Source organism: Xyrauchen texanus, chromosome 43 (genome assembly GCF_025860055.1).
Source record: "Xyrauchen texanus isolate HMW12.3.18 chromosome 43, RBS_HiC_50CHRs, whole genome shotgun sequence".
Lineage (NCBI taxonomy): Eukaryota > Metazoa > Chordata > Actinopteri > Cypriniformes > Catostomidae > Xyrauchen > Xyrauchen texanus.
The window spans coordinates 15165775-15182702 of NC_068318.1; the positions used below are offsets into that span (position 1 = coordinate 15165775).

Genomic DNA, 16928 nt, shown 5'->3' on the forward strand with positions numbered 1-16928 from the left:
GAAATCGATTGTAGCTACATACGCTCGGATTCAAAGTGTCAGAAGTGAATTCAGTCCATCAACGGTGCTCGCGCTCTTTTGAACTTGAAATAACCGTCAAATGATCTATCTCAAAATGACGCTGATCGTTAGAATCAGTTTATTTTTTACAATACATTACAATCACTCAAAAATAGATGATACCTGAATCACGAGCTGCACTTTCTTTGCGTGCCTGCTTAGCCTTACGCTTAGCAGCCCCTGAAGGATGAGTTCGCTTCGGCGCCATCAGATAAATTTGCAGAAAAGTTGGATTTTATTCATCTACAATCTCTTCATTCATAAATTCAGAGGTTGGGAGTGACTCGCATGTACACGGTGATATTAATTGGTTTAACTACAGGTGAATGACAATTGCTATATCCAATGGACAAACAGCATAGTATTTTGCTGCTCTTGATTGGTGGATAAGCTTGCGTATATTTTGGAGGCCCCGCCTCCAAGGCCGAGGCCCTAGGCAACTGCCTAGTTCGCCTATAGGTAGCGCCGGCCCTGATGGGAAATATACTTAATTACAAGAATTAAAGTGTGACAAACTGTCTGCTAAATATGCTACATGATAATTTACCTGCTGGCTTGCTGGAGCTTTGAATCCACGTTTGCAATGTTTAACTGCCTTTAACAGCCTCCCTTCACTCTTTCTCTCTCGGTCTTCTTTTTTGTTATTTATATTAGATCTGATCGGGTACAATAATTTCATTAGACAAACATTCTAATTCTAAGAACGTGGATATTTTGAACAAGTTGTTAGCACTACTAGAAGACCAAGAGCAAAACATTACTGAGTGATGCTGCGGCGCGAGCGGGAAAACCCGGAGCGGATTAGTGGAATTAGTGGATCTTTAACAGTGACAACACAACGCTTTGAGCTGGGGTGCGAGAGGGCACCTCGGTCGGGTTTACTTAATATCTCTTTACAATTATTAACTCTTTTGCAAACGTTCACTTGCAAATAGCCAAGGTAATGTCAACGAAACCCTGTTTAAAGCTATTTTGCACAGACTTCAGAACGTTTCAGAAAGATTTGACCAGTAAAAAAAATGAAAAGAAAATCAGTCATCTCTCTCTCTCTCTGTCTCTCTCTCTTTTTTAAATATATAATTATATAAATGTACATTTATAAAAATATATCTTTGTGCTTCAGTCGAAAAACAGATATACCTTTATTCAATTTATTATTTCTATATCATTGTATGTATTTCCCCTCGTATGCAACTGTTTATCAGTTTATGTTTATTTGCAAATACAATTAAAGGGCATTGTTCCAACCTTTTGACTGACAGCTCAATCATCCAATTACATAGCTCCAACTACACCTTCATGCGTCGCGTTTTCAGGAAGCGATACTAAATGGAATGTCTGCCTTTCCCCCACGTGAGCCTCCATTGAAGCATCACCACGCGCAGCAAGAATAAACCGGCTGCTAACGATAAGTGTATAACGTCACTGTGAGAAACAGCGGCGAGCTTGCTCTGGACCATAAAGTAACTGCCGTAAGGAGACGGCGGAGCGGATCAGTGTAGTCTGTGAGTATCTTACAGAGATCTCTGTCACTAAAAGGGGTTTAATGATTCGGACCATGTGTATCTAATAAAAAAACAAATAGAGTTTATTTTAAGGGTTATTTCCCGCGAGCGGCACAGTGTTCCCAGGCGCGAGAGGAGAGGAGAGGAGAGGAGAGGAGAGGGAGAGGGGCCCGCGAGCTGGGTTGCACTAGTCAGTTAGCGCGTCAAACTTCAGTCCCACATCTCTTTCTTGGCCACAATAAGCCTGCCTTACACCGTGTAACCATCCTGTTCTATCGTATATACTTAATCAGTGCCCTAAGATGCGTTATTGTGAATAGCAGTCCATCATAATGGCTGATAATTCATAAAGTTCAATGATCTTTTCAGCAGGTCCAGACGGCACGACGAAGATGGCGGACGATCCCAGCGCAGCGGATAGAAATGTGGAAATTTGGAAGATAAAGAAGTTGATCAAAAGCCTTGAAGCGGCCAGAGGGTGAGGCTCAACTCAGTCTCATCCTCTTTATTTGTATTCCAGGTGTTGAATGACACCTCTGATGTGTGATTCGATTCGCTCTTGGGGAAGACCACATGCTAACCAGTTTGCTAACAGCTGTCTGCTGTTGATGAGAGAGCAGCATGATGGACGGAGAATGAGACCGCGCACAGTAAAGCGTTTTATCATTTATTGACAAAAAATTTATGTTTTGTTATAAAAGAACAAACCAATATTAGTAACTAGTGCGTTGAAAATGTGAAGACCGTTTGGGATGACGCCTAAACATTTGGCTTGTGGATGTGACATTTAGCCTAGCCCATGTATGCTAGGCAAAATATTTTGTATGCTAAAAAATAAATAGCTCTTCAATGGCTTGTAATGTCACATTTGGAAATTACAATGTGATATCTTTGTAGTCAAAATGTTATCTCAACGTGTCCTTGCTTTCTCAACCATGATGATTTGGCTTAACTTGATAATTCTGACTCAATATAAAATTATTGAACATATACCTCTACGAATGCCATCATGAATGTTATATGTTGTTATGAGGCATCTTTTAAGTTCATTTTATAGAAGTAAAGGTCAGTTATTTGTAATGATGCTATGAAGATTTGATTATGGACACAATTTTAACAGATACTGCTCAGTTGCATCCTCTCTTACTTTGGATATTGTCCAAATATTCTGAGTATTTCTCAAACTTTGAGTTGTAGATATCAGTTAATATGCTAATTTTGTATGATTTCACATGGCTTTTATTCTTGCTCCACAGAAATGGCACCAGTATGATTTCCCTCATCATCCCTCCCAAGGATCAGATCTCGCGTGTGGCGAAGATGTTGGCCGATGAGTTTGGCACAGCCTCGAACATCAAGAGTAGAGTCAACAGACTATCTGTGCTGGGAGCCATTACCTCGGTACAGCAGAGACTCAAACTGTACAACAAAGGTGAGTGTGTGGTTGTTTATGCAGCAGAGGGGGTTTAGTTCAAAGATGTTTTGTGGCAATTTATTTAACCGTTTCCTTATCAGATCAGTGATTTTATTGTTGGTAAAGCTTAACTTCTCTTAATGGTGCTGTTTAAACATTAAACTGGCTGTTCAAACAGATGTACCATGCATGTAGAGGTTCAATGGAGTGAATTTTGTTTGTATGGTGGCTGATTTAATCGTTTCTTTGGTGCGGTATCTCCTGATCCCCCTCTCATAAGCTTACTTTTTTTTTTTTTTATCTCGCAGTGCCTCCCAATGGCCTGGTGGTGTATTGTGGCACCATAGTGACAGAGGAAGGCAAAGAGAAGAAAGTCAACATTGACTTTGAACCTTTTAAACCAATCAACACATCTTTGTATTTATGTGACAACAAGTTCCACACTGAGGTGAGTGCAAGATGTGTTTTGCTATGATGTGAGCATCAAGGAATGGGTAATGAACCAACTATTTTTGTCTTTCATAATTGTCTTCATTATCATGATTTTTGTCATAAATGCGCATACACATTCAAATTGCATCAGAAGGATGCAAAGGAAAATTTCATTGGTTCACAACCAAAATTTGACAGCATCCTGCCACATTTTTTAAAATGACATTGCACTTTCCACACCCTAAAAACCGAGCTTACGTATTTCTACCTGTCATATGCTGTCATATATTTTCTTGTGTATTTTTTCCCTGTGTGTGATACAGATTCTCCCACTGCATGTATTTCATACCAAAATATTGTGTTGTCTAAACTAGGGATTGACAATACTGGATAATGTTGATTACTGAAGTGGTGGAAAAGGCCAATAATTCATTAATCGAATTATAGTTTTTTAAATTCATTTATAAATTGCTAAAAAATAATCTTAGTTTGCGCAATAGAGGTGTGAATCTTCACTGGCCTCACGATTCGATAATAAAATGATTCTCACTGCATCATGATGCATCTTGTCCTTCAATATCTTTACTCTATTTTTTCCCCTTTCAGCTTTTTAAATGAACAGCCGTTTTAAAAATCAGAATGAGTCACATTACATAAATTGTCTTAAAAATATTTATTAATTGAAAACATCTCCTGAACCACTGCCTTGTCATTATTCTGTGTTTTCCCTCGTTGTTTGCAAATCAGTGCAATTATGGGTGCGAGCTCATCTTTCATGTTGTTTGTTGGCTTCTTATCACAAATAAACTCTCCTTTTGCTATGTGCATGGGTTTGTGAAAGAATTTCTTTATTGTTGTTTCATTCGGGCACAAATGGTCATGTTTAATACAGCTGGTCTGCAAACTGTCATGTTTGTGCTCTTGACTTCATTGTATGCACTTAACTCACGTCTTTGCTTCCACATCTGTCTTTGGCGTGCACCACTGCTCTGCCATTATTTAAACGGAACTCAGAATCGATTCACCCGAAACACTTTATTTTGAATTGAAAGAGACTTGCGTCTATTTAAAATGTTCTGTATTTACCAAATTAAGCTTTTTATAGTATGCGGTGTGTGTGTGTGTGTGTGTGTGTGTGTGTGTGTGTGTGTGTGTGTATGTGTGTGTGTGTGTGTGTGTATATATATATATATTAGGGCTGTTGATTTAACGTGTTAATTCGCTGCGATTTAATTTTACAAAAACAAACACGTTAAAAACATTTACGGAATTAATTGCAATGCCCGGACCCTAATAAGTAAGAATCCTGAGAAATGCAAGCTTGTAGTACCACCTGTTTACTCCAGAGGGCAGTAAGTGAAATTTCAGCTGTATGAGCAAGGCGCAGTTTATACAGTGAAGAAAACACTTCAGTAGGCAGAACAACACAAACATGCGTTACTTTCTTGCGTTCAAAACACTTGGAGCGCAAGATGTGTTTAAAGATATAGTATTAAACTATGTTTTGTAATATGACTTTGTCCAAATCGTGCATGTTTATGACCCAATGCACCCGAAACTAGGGCTGCACGAATTGGACAAAGTCATATTGCGATTATTTCGAAAAATATTGCGATTATGATGGTAATGTTTTCCACATGTTCAACTGCAAAAAGGCTACTGGGGTTTTCACATTTGAGCCCTCTTAAAAAGAACCAAACAAATAAATATATAAACAGTGTGAAAAAGTCTTCTTCATATCCAAATGTTACCATCCATCGTGTACCTGTTTTTGTTCATTTTGTGACAGGAATCAGCCCACTAATCATCATCATTAGTTTTTGAAACACAGTCAACTTGAATATTAGGGATGCTCCAATCAGGATTTTAAAATCTGACACCGATCTCCAATTGTCATCTCATCAATCCATGCTGATCATAACCAGTTTTGACAGCTGCTGATAAAAAGTTAAATATGTAAGCTTTCTGCTCAATGTCACTGTTAACTAAATTTACCTGTTTCCGTCTGGATCCCTGTCCCCAACCATAGTTGTTGCCTAGTTTTTGCTGTCAAATATAATGTTTGAATAATTCAGTATAAACAAAATATAAATGTAACTCTTTATTCTAGGCCTTAAAAACTAGTAGGCTTATACAAACTATTCTTTACTGTATATAAGATAGTCCTAAAGAATGAGGCTTAATGTCAAACTGAAGTTGAACTGATAACCCATTGGTGTAATTAAATTTAAAGTGAAAATTTTGGTTAGTTTGTCACCATTTAATTATTTGTATTCATTATATTTAATTTAGCAATGCATTATATTATAGTAATTGTTCCTTCCTTTTCATTTTGTTGGATGTTGGTAATATTAGTTCCGCTTTTACTTGTTCCCGCGGGGAGTGTAATAAGTGCTCTCTCGTGAGGTAAACAAATGACAGGAGAATGAAGAGATGTTTCTGGTCTCTACAGGTGTTACTGTTAATGCTGTTTGCTCCGCAATCATTTAATAAAGATGTTTGAATTATACCCCATCTTGTATTCTGTGATGTTATTATTATACCTGTGCTTTGCGGAGACGGAGATGCTGCTACCGCAGATAATAATAAAAAAAAGCTTCACGCAGGACGTGCCAGTTTAGTGTAAATGAAGTGTTCAGCACACATAAGCAAACCGAACTCAGAGCACTTCTGTTACTCCAAGCATGAGAGGGAGTTGTGGAGCACAGAGCCGCTCTGAAAAACTGTAACAATGCGCAAATTTAATATAGACTGGACTGACCGCAAATAAACTTCGAAGGGAGCAGACTATTTATTTATTTATTTAATTAAATCGCAGCCTTTGTTAAATTCACTTGTGAAATGGATTGCTGTGAACTGTGTGCCAATGTTTGGATTATGATCAATAATATGGTAGTAAACAATACATTGTATTCTAAAGCCGCTTTTTGTATTGTCTTATCAATGTTTTTTTTTTCTACTACAGGAATGCATTGTAATTATTTGAATATTTTTTTTTATTATTTTATATATATATATATATACATACACACACACTCACCTAAAGGATTATTAGGAACACCATACTAATGACCCCCTTTCGCCTTCAGAACTGCCTTAATTCTACGTGGCATTGATTCAACAATGTGCTGAAAGCATTCTTTAGAAATGTTGGCACATATTGATAGGATAGCATCTTGCAGTTGATGGAGATTTGTGGGATGCACATCCAGGGCACGAAGCTCCCGTTCCACCACATCCCAAAGATGCTCTATTGGGTTGAGATCTGGTGACTGTGGGGGCCATTTTAGTACAGTGAACTCATTGTCATGTTCAAGAAACCAATTTGAATTGATTCGAGCTTTGTGACATGGTGCATTATCCTGCTGGAAGTAGCCATCAGAAGATGGATCCATTTTCTCTTTCTGTTTATGCCAAATTCTGACTCTACCATCTGAATGTCTCAACAGAAATCGAGACTCATCAGACCAGGCAAAATTTTTCCAGTCTTCAACTGTCCAATTTTGGTGAGCTCTTGCAAATTGTAGCCTCTTTTTCCTATTTGTAGTGGAGATGAGTGGTACCCGGTGGGGTCTTCTGCTGTTGTAGCCCATCCGCCTCAAGGTTGTGCGTGTTGTGGCTTCACAAATGCTTTGCTGCATACCTCGGTTGTAACGAGTGGTTATTTCAGGCAAAGTTGCTCTTCTATCAGCTTGAATCAGTCGGCCCATTCTCCTCTGACCTCTAGCATCAACAAGGCATTTTCAGCCCACAGGACTGCCGCATACTGGATGTTTTTCCTTTTCACACCATTCTTTGTAAACCCTAGAAATGGTTGTGCGTGAAAATCCCAGTAACTGAGCAGATTGTGAAATACTCAGACCGGCCCGTCTGGCACCAACAACCATGCCACGCTCAAAATGGCTTAAATCACCTTTCTTTCCCATTCTGACATTCAGTTTGGAGTTCAGGAGATTGTCTTGACCAGGACCACACCCCTAAATGCATTGAAGCAACTGCCATGTGATTGGTTGATTAGATAATTGCATTAATGAGAAATTGAACAGGTGTTCCTAATAATCCTTTAGGTGTGTGTGTGTGTGTGTGTGTGTGTGTGTGTGTGTGTGTATATATATATATATATATATATATATATATATATATGATGTTGTTTCCATGTAGTTCATTTAAAAAAAAAAAATTGTATGCCCTTGCTTCAATTAGAACCCTTTATTTATCTAATAAAAAAATTAAGTGAGGATTAAAATATGTATGAATATGGTAACTTTTTTTTTTTTTTATGTCAAAATATGTTCACTATCCTGAGTTATTGTTCATTCTCAATTATAAATCATTCGTGGGTTCGATCCTGGTCTTGTTCATTATGATGTTAAATGTTCAAGTTTTTATTTAGTATGGCCTATTTGTTCATAGAATCAGAATGAGCTCATTTGCCAAGTATGCTTACACATACAAGAAATTTGTCTTGGTGACCAGAAGTTTCCAGTGCACAGACAATACAACAACAAGACCGAGATAATACAAAATAAAGTGAATAGTAAATATATATATAGAAATACACAATAGACCAAAAGATAGATATATACACAGTACTGTGCAAAAGTTTTAGGCACTTGTGAAAAATGTTGCACAGTGAGGATTTTCATTTTTCAATAAACATCATTCAAAGTCTAGTAAACATTAAAAAAAGCTAAATCATTATTTGGTGTGACCATCTTTGCCTTCAAAACAGCACCAATTCTCCTAGGGACACCTGGAATCAGTTTTTCTTGGTTGTTGGCAGATAGGATTTTCCAAGCTTCTTGGAGAATTTACCACAGTTCTTCTATCTATTTAGGCTGTCTCAATTGCTTCTGTCTCTTCATGTGTTCAGTGGGGGTCTCTGTGGGGGCATGCCATCTGTTGCAGAACTTCATGTTTTTCTATTCTATTTGCAGAAGGAATGTTTGGGGGTCTAAAATGTATATTACCTATTGACACACTACAGCTAAAGATATAAATAACCATCTTAAGACAAATGTTTTGTCATCTTATGTTCCTAAGATTTTTGCACAGTACTGTATATATGTACAAATACATATTTGGTTATAAACAGATAGTGCATGGGAATGCAATGGCAGAAGAGGTAGGATATGTTAGACTAAGCTGTGTATTGCACATAATTATTGCTCATTGGGGCATTTTTAACTGTTCATGAGATGGGTAGTCTGAGGGGAAAAAAAACTGTTCTTATGCCTGACTGTTCTGGTGCTCTGTAGCGCCGGCCAGAAGGTAACAGTTAAAAAAAGATAGTGGGCTGGGAGAGTCTTGTAGTTAGTAATGTCTTTCAGGCCTCTTGCTACTGATGCAGAGGCAGAGACGCCAGTTAGAGAGCGAAAGAGAGACACTCGACAGTGTTTTTGTGTGCGCCTTTGTTTGTTTTGCAGTTTATGTTTGAGCTTAGTTTGGTATTAAAGTTTTACGCTGACTGTACACTGCTCTCTCTCTAACTGGCATCACCGGCCTGGAGATTAGTCTGATTAGTCAACTCCGTGCCAGGTGTGTGTCACACCCCACCTAATCAGACTCCACCACCACCAGTTTCAGGCTTGGGAGACCTCCAGCCTAACTTACCTCTCCCTTCCTGGAGGGGAGGTGTTGCCTCCTGGGAAACTGAGAGAGACGAGGGGAGGTAGAGAGGAGGGAGAAAGAGCGAACGAGACATAGAAAAAGTGTCTTGCCAGTCCCCGGACATGCTGTCGCTTGATCCTCAGCCACTCCTCCACCCCCTGGCGGACGACAGCCGCTCCTCCGGATGGTAGCGAGTCCTACATCCCCTTGTGGATGGGAGTGGTGACTCCGTACCCTGGCGGACTGCAGTGGCGAGGACTGCACGACAGCGCGTCCTACTTCCTTGTTTTCGCACCAGTGTAACAGGGTTCTTAAGATGGGCAAGGAGGAGGCGGGAACCAGCTGAACAGTCAATGTAAAACTTTAATATCAAACTGAACTCAAACATAGCATAAACTGCAAAACAAAGTCGTGCACACAAAAAACTGCTGCCTTTGTCTCTCTCTCCCACTGATTAGTCAACTTGGAGCCAGGCATGCATCATCACGGTCCGCTCACACCCACCACCTCTTCACAATGAATAAATACAAAAAGTCTCTTAACTATTGTTAACTATCGTCGATATCAATAGTTCCAAAAAGCAACTATCGTTAAACAAACCTTTAACTTAATATCTAAAACAACCTCCTTACTTAAGTATTGAACTTCAACCTGCACTGTTTGTGCTTGGACATGAATGATGCCTCAAGTCATGCAGCTTGTCTTGGTCTGTTATTACTTAACAAATAGATCAGACTCTACTTTTTTTGCCTGATGGATAAAAGGCGGACAAGAAAAATATTTTAATTACATTTCAACTAATAATTTATGTCTGCAGGCTTTAACAGCGCTGCTGTCAGACGACAGTAAGTTTGGCTTTATTGTGATTGATGGTAGCGGTGCCCTTTTTGGGACTTTACAAGGAAACACAAGGGAGGTGCTACACAAGTTTACTGTGGACCTTCCCAAAAAACATGGTAAGTTTTTTTTCAAACCGCTTAAGGTACCTCTTTCCGAATTGAATTTTTATAAAAAAAGAGTGTACTGACTTGGATCTTCACTCCCAGGTAGAGGAGGTCAGTCTGCTCTGCGATTCGCACGTTTGAGGATGGAGAAGAGACATAACTACGTGCGTAAAGTAGCAGAGACTGCTGTACAACTGTTTGTGTCCAATGATAAGGTCAATGTGGCAGGACTGGTGCTCGCCGGATCAGCTGACTTCAAAACGGAGCTCAGCCAGTCAGATATGTTTGATCCGGTGTGTTCTCAATTTAATCATCTTCTATTAGTCTTTTATTAGTCACTGTCTTTTCTGACTTTATTGTCGTCTTTTTCTTTTTGCAAACATACAGAGATTACAAGCAAAGGTTCTAAAGTTGGTTGACATATCGTATGGAGGAGAAAATGGATTCAACCAGGCCATTGAGCTCTCAGCAGAAGTGCTGTCCAATGTTAAGTTCATCCAAGAAAAGAAACTAATAGGTAAGAATACTTTACATGTTGGATGAGGGTGATGGACCACCAAGAACTTCATTTAAATACTTCTGTTATGGTATTTAGTTAAGAATAATAAAACATATGACCTTCTGTGAAATCAACATGTTAAAATTCAGGGAAATTGATTAATGACTGTATGCTTGTTTGATGTTTTATGATGTCCTTGGTTGTGCAGTGAGTCATTTCTCTGATTTCAGGCCGATATTTTGATGAGATCAGTCAGGATACAGGGAAGTACTGTTTTGGAGTTGAAGACACACTCAAAGCAATGGAGATGGGAGCAGTGGAGATTCTAATAGTTTACGAGAATCTAGACACCATGCGTTATGTCCTGCGTTGTCATGGGGAAAACACTACACCGGAAAATGGTATACACATTCTCTCTCACATTATCACAATCAGTATGTTTACATTGTGAACTATACTTTGACTGATTGATGGACAAGGTTGGGGAGTAACTGAATACATGTAACAGGATTACTTGTTTAAAATACAAAATATTAGTAACTGTATTCCACTACAGTTACAATTTAAATAATTGGTAATTAGAACAGTTACATTCTAAAAGTATTTTATTACTGAAGAGATTTCTGTGCATTTTATTGTAATTTTTTTCATTTAATATTTAGTCCTTTCAGATGGAAAACATTTATACATATAAATGATGCGATCCAAAGTGCATTTGAACAGCGGTGAAACACTTTCTTATGATGTGTTACATTCATACAAGCAGACAGAGAAGTAAGTCTGAAGTAAGTTTTGAGCAGAAGAAATAGAAATTACCTTGTGTAAATTGTCAGCTTTACGCTAATCTAAAATCTTATTTCTAGCCATTTTACATGCACATGTTACCAGACACAATCAGATTTTTATTATTTTATCAAGAAAATTCCTGTTGGATTATAATTAATATTTTTCTAGTAAGACCCTTGATATTAGGGCAAAAATCATATTCTTGATAAATTTTTTTATTGTTTTCCTGTAAAAATATAAAAAAAATCCTTAAAACAATATCAATTTGATTGATCTTGTTTTAGAAACAACACTGCATAAGATATTTAGGTTTTTCAGAGAATGTATTTTTAACATGTGTATTTTGTCTTACTGTACCGGCAGAGTTTTTATAGTCGAAAAAAGTGCTGAAGATGTAATCCAAAGTATTTAGAATACATAACTGGCCTTGATCTAACGGAATACATTACAAATTACATTTTACAGCTTGTAATCTGTAATACATTTCAAAAGTAACCCTCTCAACCCTTTAGATGAATACAATGTAGTATGAATACACTAAACTCTGCTGTAGCTCAATTAAAACTTTGCATGTAAATGTAATGTATGTTTTTAAAATATAAAATTGTTCCTTTCTGGTTTTAATTTACATTTTTGTTATTAGATGAAAAGGTACTTTACCTGACACCAGAACAGGAGAAAGACAAGTCTCATTTCACTGACAAAGAGGCAAGTGTAAAGACATTACCAAATACATTTTATGTGAAATTCTGAAGATTTTATTATTAAAAGTTAACAAAAAAAGTTAAAATTAACTTATTGATGGAACACTCTCTCACCCAAATGACCCTCTTGTGGGCTTTAAGTGCTAATCTTAAAGGCACAGTGACAATCTCAGTAACTAGTTGTTCTTGTTCTGATTGTCAGCTTTTGAATGAAAAGCCTGATCCTTTAAGGAATGTTCCGGGTTCAATACAAGTTAAGCTCAATTGACAACATGTGTTGTATACTATTGAGTACCACAAAAAGTAATTTTGACTTCTCTCTCCTTTTCTTTAAAACAAGCAAAGATCTGGGTTCCAGTGAGGCCTTTACTATAGAAGTGATTGAGGGCAAATTTTTTTACGTAAAGTATAGTGACAAGACAAACAGTATGCATGTAAATATGCTTTTACTATAATAAAATCACTTCAACTTTTTTGTGTAAAGTTATAGACAATTTTATAGCAATGACGATGTAATGTCAACAAACCCAAAAATGACTAAAAATTACGATATAATGCGATATCAAATAATGCACACGTTTTAACAGAAGAATTAATGCAAGTGCTATTATAAAATTTATAAGCTTCACATTTCTGTCTTTTTTTAAACCCTCAAAAAATGGAGTCATTCACTTCCATTTTAAGTGCCTCAATGTAACTTTTTTTATTTTTTTTTTTTTATTTATTTATTTATTTTTTTTATTTTTTAAAGAATAGAAGGGACCAGTTGAAATGCATTTTGTGGTAATCACCATTATGCAACAAATGCTGTCATTTAAGCTTAACTTGTATTGAATCTGGAATATTCCTTTAACGATTAGGATGTCACTGCAGTTCTGTTTTTATGTTTAAGTATTTACAGTTGGATCCGATTGTTTGAGAAATGCCACATTAAAATCAAGGATTCAAAAGAGTTTAAGGAGTTTGAAATTGTTTTAAAAGAAACAACAAATAGAATTGGCTTCAGTTGTTTTATATGAAATGTACATATTTCTTCTGAATATACAGTGAGGTTCAAAAGTCCACATTGTAAATATGTGATTCAAAATCTAATTGTAAAAATGTGTAAATTAATGATTATAATTATTAATTGGTACATACTAAAACTCAAATTCATATTAACATAATTACGCAAATGTAAAAATATAATTTTATGAAAAATGATTGAATTAGAAAAAATGCAAAAGCAAAAACAGTTTTCTCTTGTGATCTCTGACTTTTGGACCTCACTGTATGCACATTTGTTTGAACTGAACAAACTTCCCTTTTGTAGTATTTATTTTCAATATAAAACCAATGTGTGGTTCCAGAATGAGGACTGTACTGTATGTTTATTTTTGTTTTTAGACTGGTCAGGAGCATGAGCTGATCGAGAGCATGCCGCTGCTTGAGTGGTTTGCCAATAACTACAAGAAATTTGGGGCCACGCTGGAAATAGTTACAGACAAGAGCCAGGAGGGATCACAGTTTGTGAAAGGCTTTGGGGGTATCGGTGGTAAGTATTCTTCCACATTCTTATTTGAGTTATCTGAATAGTTTTTTTTAATGAAATCAAGGGGCATTTTTTTCACCTTCTGTACTTGTTTTTTTAAGGAATTTTGAGGTACCGGGTGGATTTCCAAGGCATGGAGTACCAGGGAGATGACGATGAATTCTTTGATTTAGATGACTACTAGGTAGTCGGGACTGACACATAAGAAATTTCAAAAATAAGACCCCCCCCCACCCACCTACCCCACAAATGGCAGGGGAGCGAAGGAGATTGAATCAGCAGGAGGGAGAATACGAATTTGAAAAGATGGCAGATATTTCCCTGGCTTTAGAAATACAGTGACACCATCTCTGGACTGGGAGGGACAAGAGTTTTCTCCTCTCTACTAAATACTGGATCATCGCAACAGTATGGCCATGGTCCATCTGCCTGTCCTTCCTCGGCTCTTCACAACACACACTAGGCTTTCAGATCTACTTTTTCTTCTCATCTCACTCCTTTCATCCTTTTTATAATGCATCTGCTGCTGTTGTATTTTATTGAAAATGTATTATATTTTCTCTTATTCAGTGTATGAAGAAAGCAGTAGCAAACGATTAGGTCTGTACTGCTTACATAGCCACCTCAAGTCATTGCAAGGCCTGCATTTTAATTTCCTGGTTATTCCAGACATGATTTGTTGCCTTGTTTCTGCTGTAAACCAGTGTGGTGGCGGTGATGCACTCTGAGCCAGTGGTACACCTCCCATCGTATTGTTCCGATGTTGAGGTGTTTCTTGCCCTCAAATGGACCATTATGGTAACTGGACCCACCTCCCTATGCTCCAACAATTCCTCCATGAAGACCTAGAACAGTCTTTCTCCATACATTTCACTCACTTGTTTTCCTCAGCCCCCAAGAGATGCAAATTCTCAAAATGAACTATATATGAGTGCCTGATTTTTGCAGTTTATGAGACATCACAGCACAGTGTACCAGCGTATGGACCCTAACTTCAGCCTCCTGTTTCAGAACATACAATCTTAGCTCGACCCTTCAGCACTCATTGGTGGCTTCTTTGCCAGCAGAACACATGCATGGAAATGTCAGTTTGGACCGTTTTAGGGGTGAGGGCTACTGTAATAACTGTGATGCGTGAGTGAGTATATGTCAGTTTGGCTGTTTAATTCCCTTTTAGAAGAATTCATTCTGAGACTGATCAACCACACAAAGCTCTAAATAGTTTTTTGTTTTTGCCCAGTTGTAAGAACAGATTGTATTTAGAAGCAAGCCAATGCAAGTAAATGGCATTTTGGAACTTCAGTAGTTGTGGCATGGTTTGTTCTGGCACTTATTAAAATAAACCAGAAATAGAAAACCCAATAATGTAAAAGGGGGAAAACATTAAAGTCCCACAATATTTTAACACGTTGTATATTTTCTCTCTTTTTTTTTTTATTCATTGCTATTTTGTATAAATCATTTGTTACATATGGACACAAGCATTAAACGTTCTCATTGTTTTCAAGTTGCACTTATAGCCTGTTTGTTTTGACAAGTAAATCTTATTTTGGGTGTAAAAAAATTATTACAATTATGAGGTAACTTTCGAATTCCGTTGGTATAGTAAAGCTGGTGAACTTATTTCCCCGACGTATTTATGTATGTAATTAACTGCGGAGAAGTACGGGTTTTTTGTTGTTGTTTTTTTTTCCTCCAAGATTTACTATCGGCGAAATCATCGGGGATAACCCCATTGTTTACCCCAAAACCAGAAAGCAGCCAATCGCTATTAGTTTTACGAAGTGGACAAAACCTTTTTGTCATTTGTCGACCAATCACGAATCTTGTTTCACAAGTCATGACGTAGTGTATCTAGACCCGCTTAGTACCTTAGAAGCAGAAATTAGCCAATCACGACGCGGACAACGCCCATTTAGTCAATTTGTTGTAGTTGACAGCCAACCGTATGTTTCAGCTCAAGGATTCTCTCCCCGCCTCCTTTTGTGACGCGCTTGTGTCGCAGGGCGGGGTTTCCATTTTCACTGCGAGTTTCGGGGAACAAACATGGAGCCGGAGATGGAGGACAAAACCCTGGAGCTGATGGTGAGTCCTCGGTTCTGCTTTTGTAAACGGGGTTTAGTCTGTTCTCAAGACTTAATGTAGATATTGCCGTTTGTGAGGGCAGTCCGTGTGAATATAACCAGCTTGTGAAGTCCGTAAAGATCGATTGAGTTGGTGGGGTTGAAGGAGGGGTGTATACTAGGAGAAATGGCTGGCCCGACTGACAGGGTGGGCCCTGCTCTGAATTGCTGGCTCTTTGGCTTTCTTGTTCGTTCCTTCGCCCTCTTCCTTTTGTCTTTTACTTTTTAGAACAAATGGGGTGTTAATGAACAAGATGAGATATTGTATTGGGCGATTTTTGACGATATTAACTAAACGAAGCGACGGAGTTGGAGGGAAGAAAGCTTCCGCTGCATCGTGGTGAGTCTGTGTCTCATCGACTTTAGCCGGCGAGTCGAGCTTCACTGCGGCGCCACTCAATTCCGCGTAGAATTAGGCCACAGCGGAGAACTATGTTGGATTTCAAGGTTCAGTCCATTTAACAGTGTTTTATTTGTTTGTTTTTATACGTGTTATTGCTGACATACAAACACTCCTCGTTTTCATATCACGACATTTTAAAAGGCGTTTAAAGCTGCGTAATGGGAAGTAATCGACCGTGTTGTCAAATTCTGATGAAGCTTTTAAGCCAGATGATGATCAAACGGAAAATGTTATCATTAATTCTTCTAGAACAGTAGTTGGAAAAGTGAATATTTGTTTTACAAGTGCCCACAAGCCTTTATAAGTTAAATATAAACATCAATTTTTGAGAAATACTCAGTTCTAGCAAGCTGCTAAGTGGCTAATAAAATCCGGTCATTAGCTTATGTAAAACAATTGCGATTATTTCGTTTTTTAAAGAACACGTTTTTTATATCAAGTATAAGTTCAAGTGTTATAAGTTTGTTATGAAAATTAATGTAAAACAAAATAGCTTTGAATAGTTATTTGCTGATTAAGCATGCAGGTTTTGATCAATTTGGTATTTTTGAAACTATTTACGTCTGTGTAGTCATCAAGTTTGATGTACTATTTATTGATATAAGGATGTTAGGATTAAATATTATGTGCAGTATATTTTATATTTCTATATTGATTTAACATGCAATATTAAAAACGACATCTACAAAAGCATTAGCGTGATTCATTTGGCTTTCTACGAATCAATGGCCGAGGTATTTAATACAATAGCATTGTAGAATCAGAGTGAATTTGCTTCTTGTTACCATGGAGACAGTAAAAATGGTACGTGTGAATACTCTGAGTTTGTTCACTTGTGTATATGAAGCTTGAGGTAGATGGATAAATGACTTTTTTCTTAAAGACAACACACCATGTGCAATTGTTTATGAAGACTC

General features: G+C 37.5%; 2 protein-coding genes across 8 annotated transcripts in view; both read left to right on the plus strand.

Moving 5' to 3' along the window:
• Nucleotides 1-1386: 1386 nt before the first annotated feature.
• On the plus strand, nt 1387-14991 carry LOC127635903 (eukaryotic peptide chain release factor subunit 1-like). Of its 6 annotated transcripts, none has more exons than XM_052116183.1 (11): nt 1387-1565; nt 1935-2043; nt 2822-2997; nt 3288-3427; nt 9839-9977; nt 10068-10258; nt 10353-10482; nt 10695-10865; nt 11894-11958; nt 13341-13488; nt 13587-14991. In XM_052116183.1, exons 2-11 carry the CDS (start codon nt 1958-1960, stop codon nt 13667-13669), a joined length of 1329 nt encoding a protein of 442 aa, XP_051972143.1. In that variant the 5' UTR covers nt 1387-1565; nt 1935-1957; the 3' UTR covers nt 13670-14991. The 6 variants fall into 6 exon arrangements, 4 of the variants coding, with proteins under 4 accessions (XP_051972143.1, XP_051972144.1, XP_051972148.1 ...); XM_052116184.1 differs by having other exon boundaries at nt 1938-2043; XM_052116188.1 differs by lacking the exon at nt 1935-2043 and adding an exon at nt 2086-2215.
• Nucleotides 14992-15499: 508 nt separating this feature from the next.
• The window catches only part of LOC127636110 (F-box and WD repeat domain-containing 11-B), a 33480-nt gene continuing 32051 nt past the window's right edge, over nt 15500-16928 (plus strand). Inside the window, exon 1 of one of the 2 annotated variants that reach the window (XM_052116507.1) lies at nt 15500-15570. In XM_052116507.1, coding sequence (XP_051972467.1) covers nt 15532-15570 — 39 coding nt within the window. In that variant the 5' untranslated portion in view covers nt 15500-15531. The remainder of the gene's footprint in view (nt 15571-16928) is intronic. The other variant, XM_052116508.1, reaches the window with a different exon arrangement.

Coding starts and splice junctions, on each gene's coding strand:
- LOC127635903 (XM_052116183.1), top strand. CDS start 1,958: ATGGCGGACGATCCCAGCGCAGCGGATAGAAATGTGGAAATTTGGAAG. Junction 2,044..2,821: donor AGCCTTGAAGCGGCCAGAGG/GTGAGGCTCAAC, acceptor CTTGCTCCACAG/AAATGGCACCAGTATGATTT. Junction 2,998..3,287: donor ACTCAAACTGTACAACAAAG/GTGAGTGTGTGG, acceptor TTTATCTCGCAG/TGCCTCCCAATGGCCTGGTG.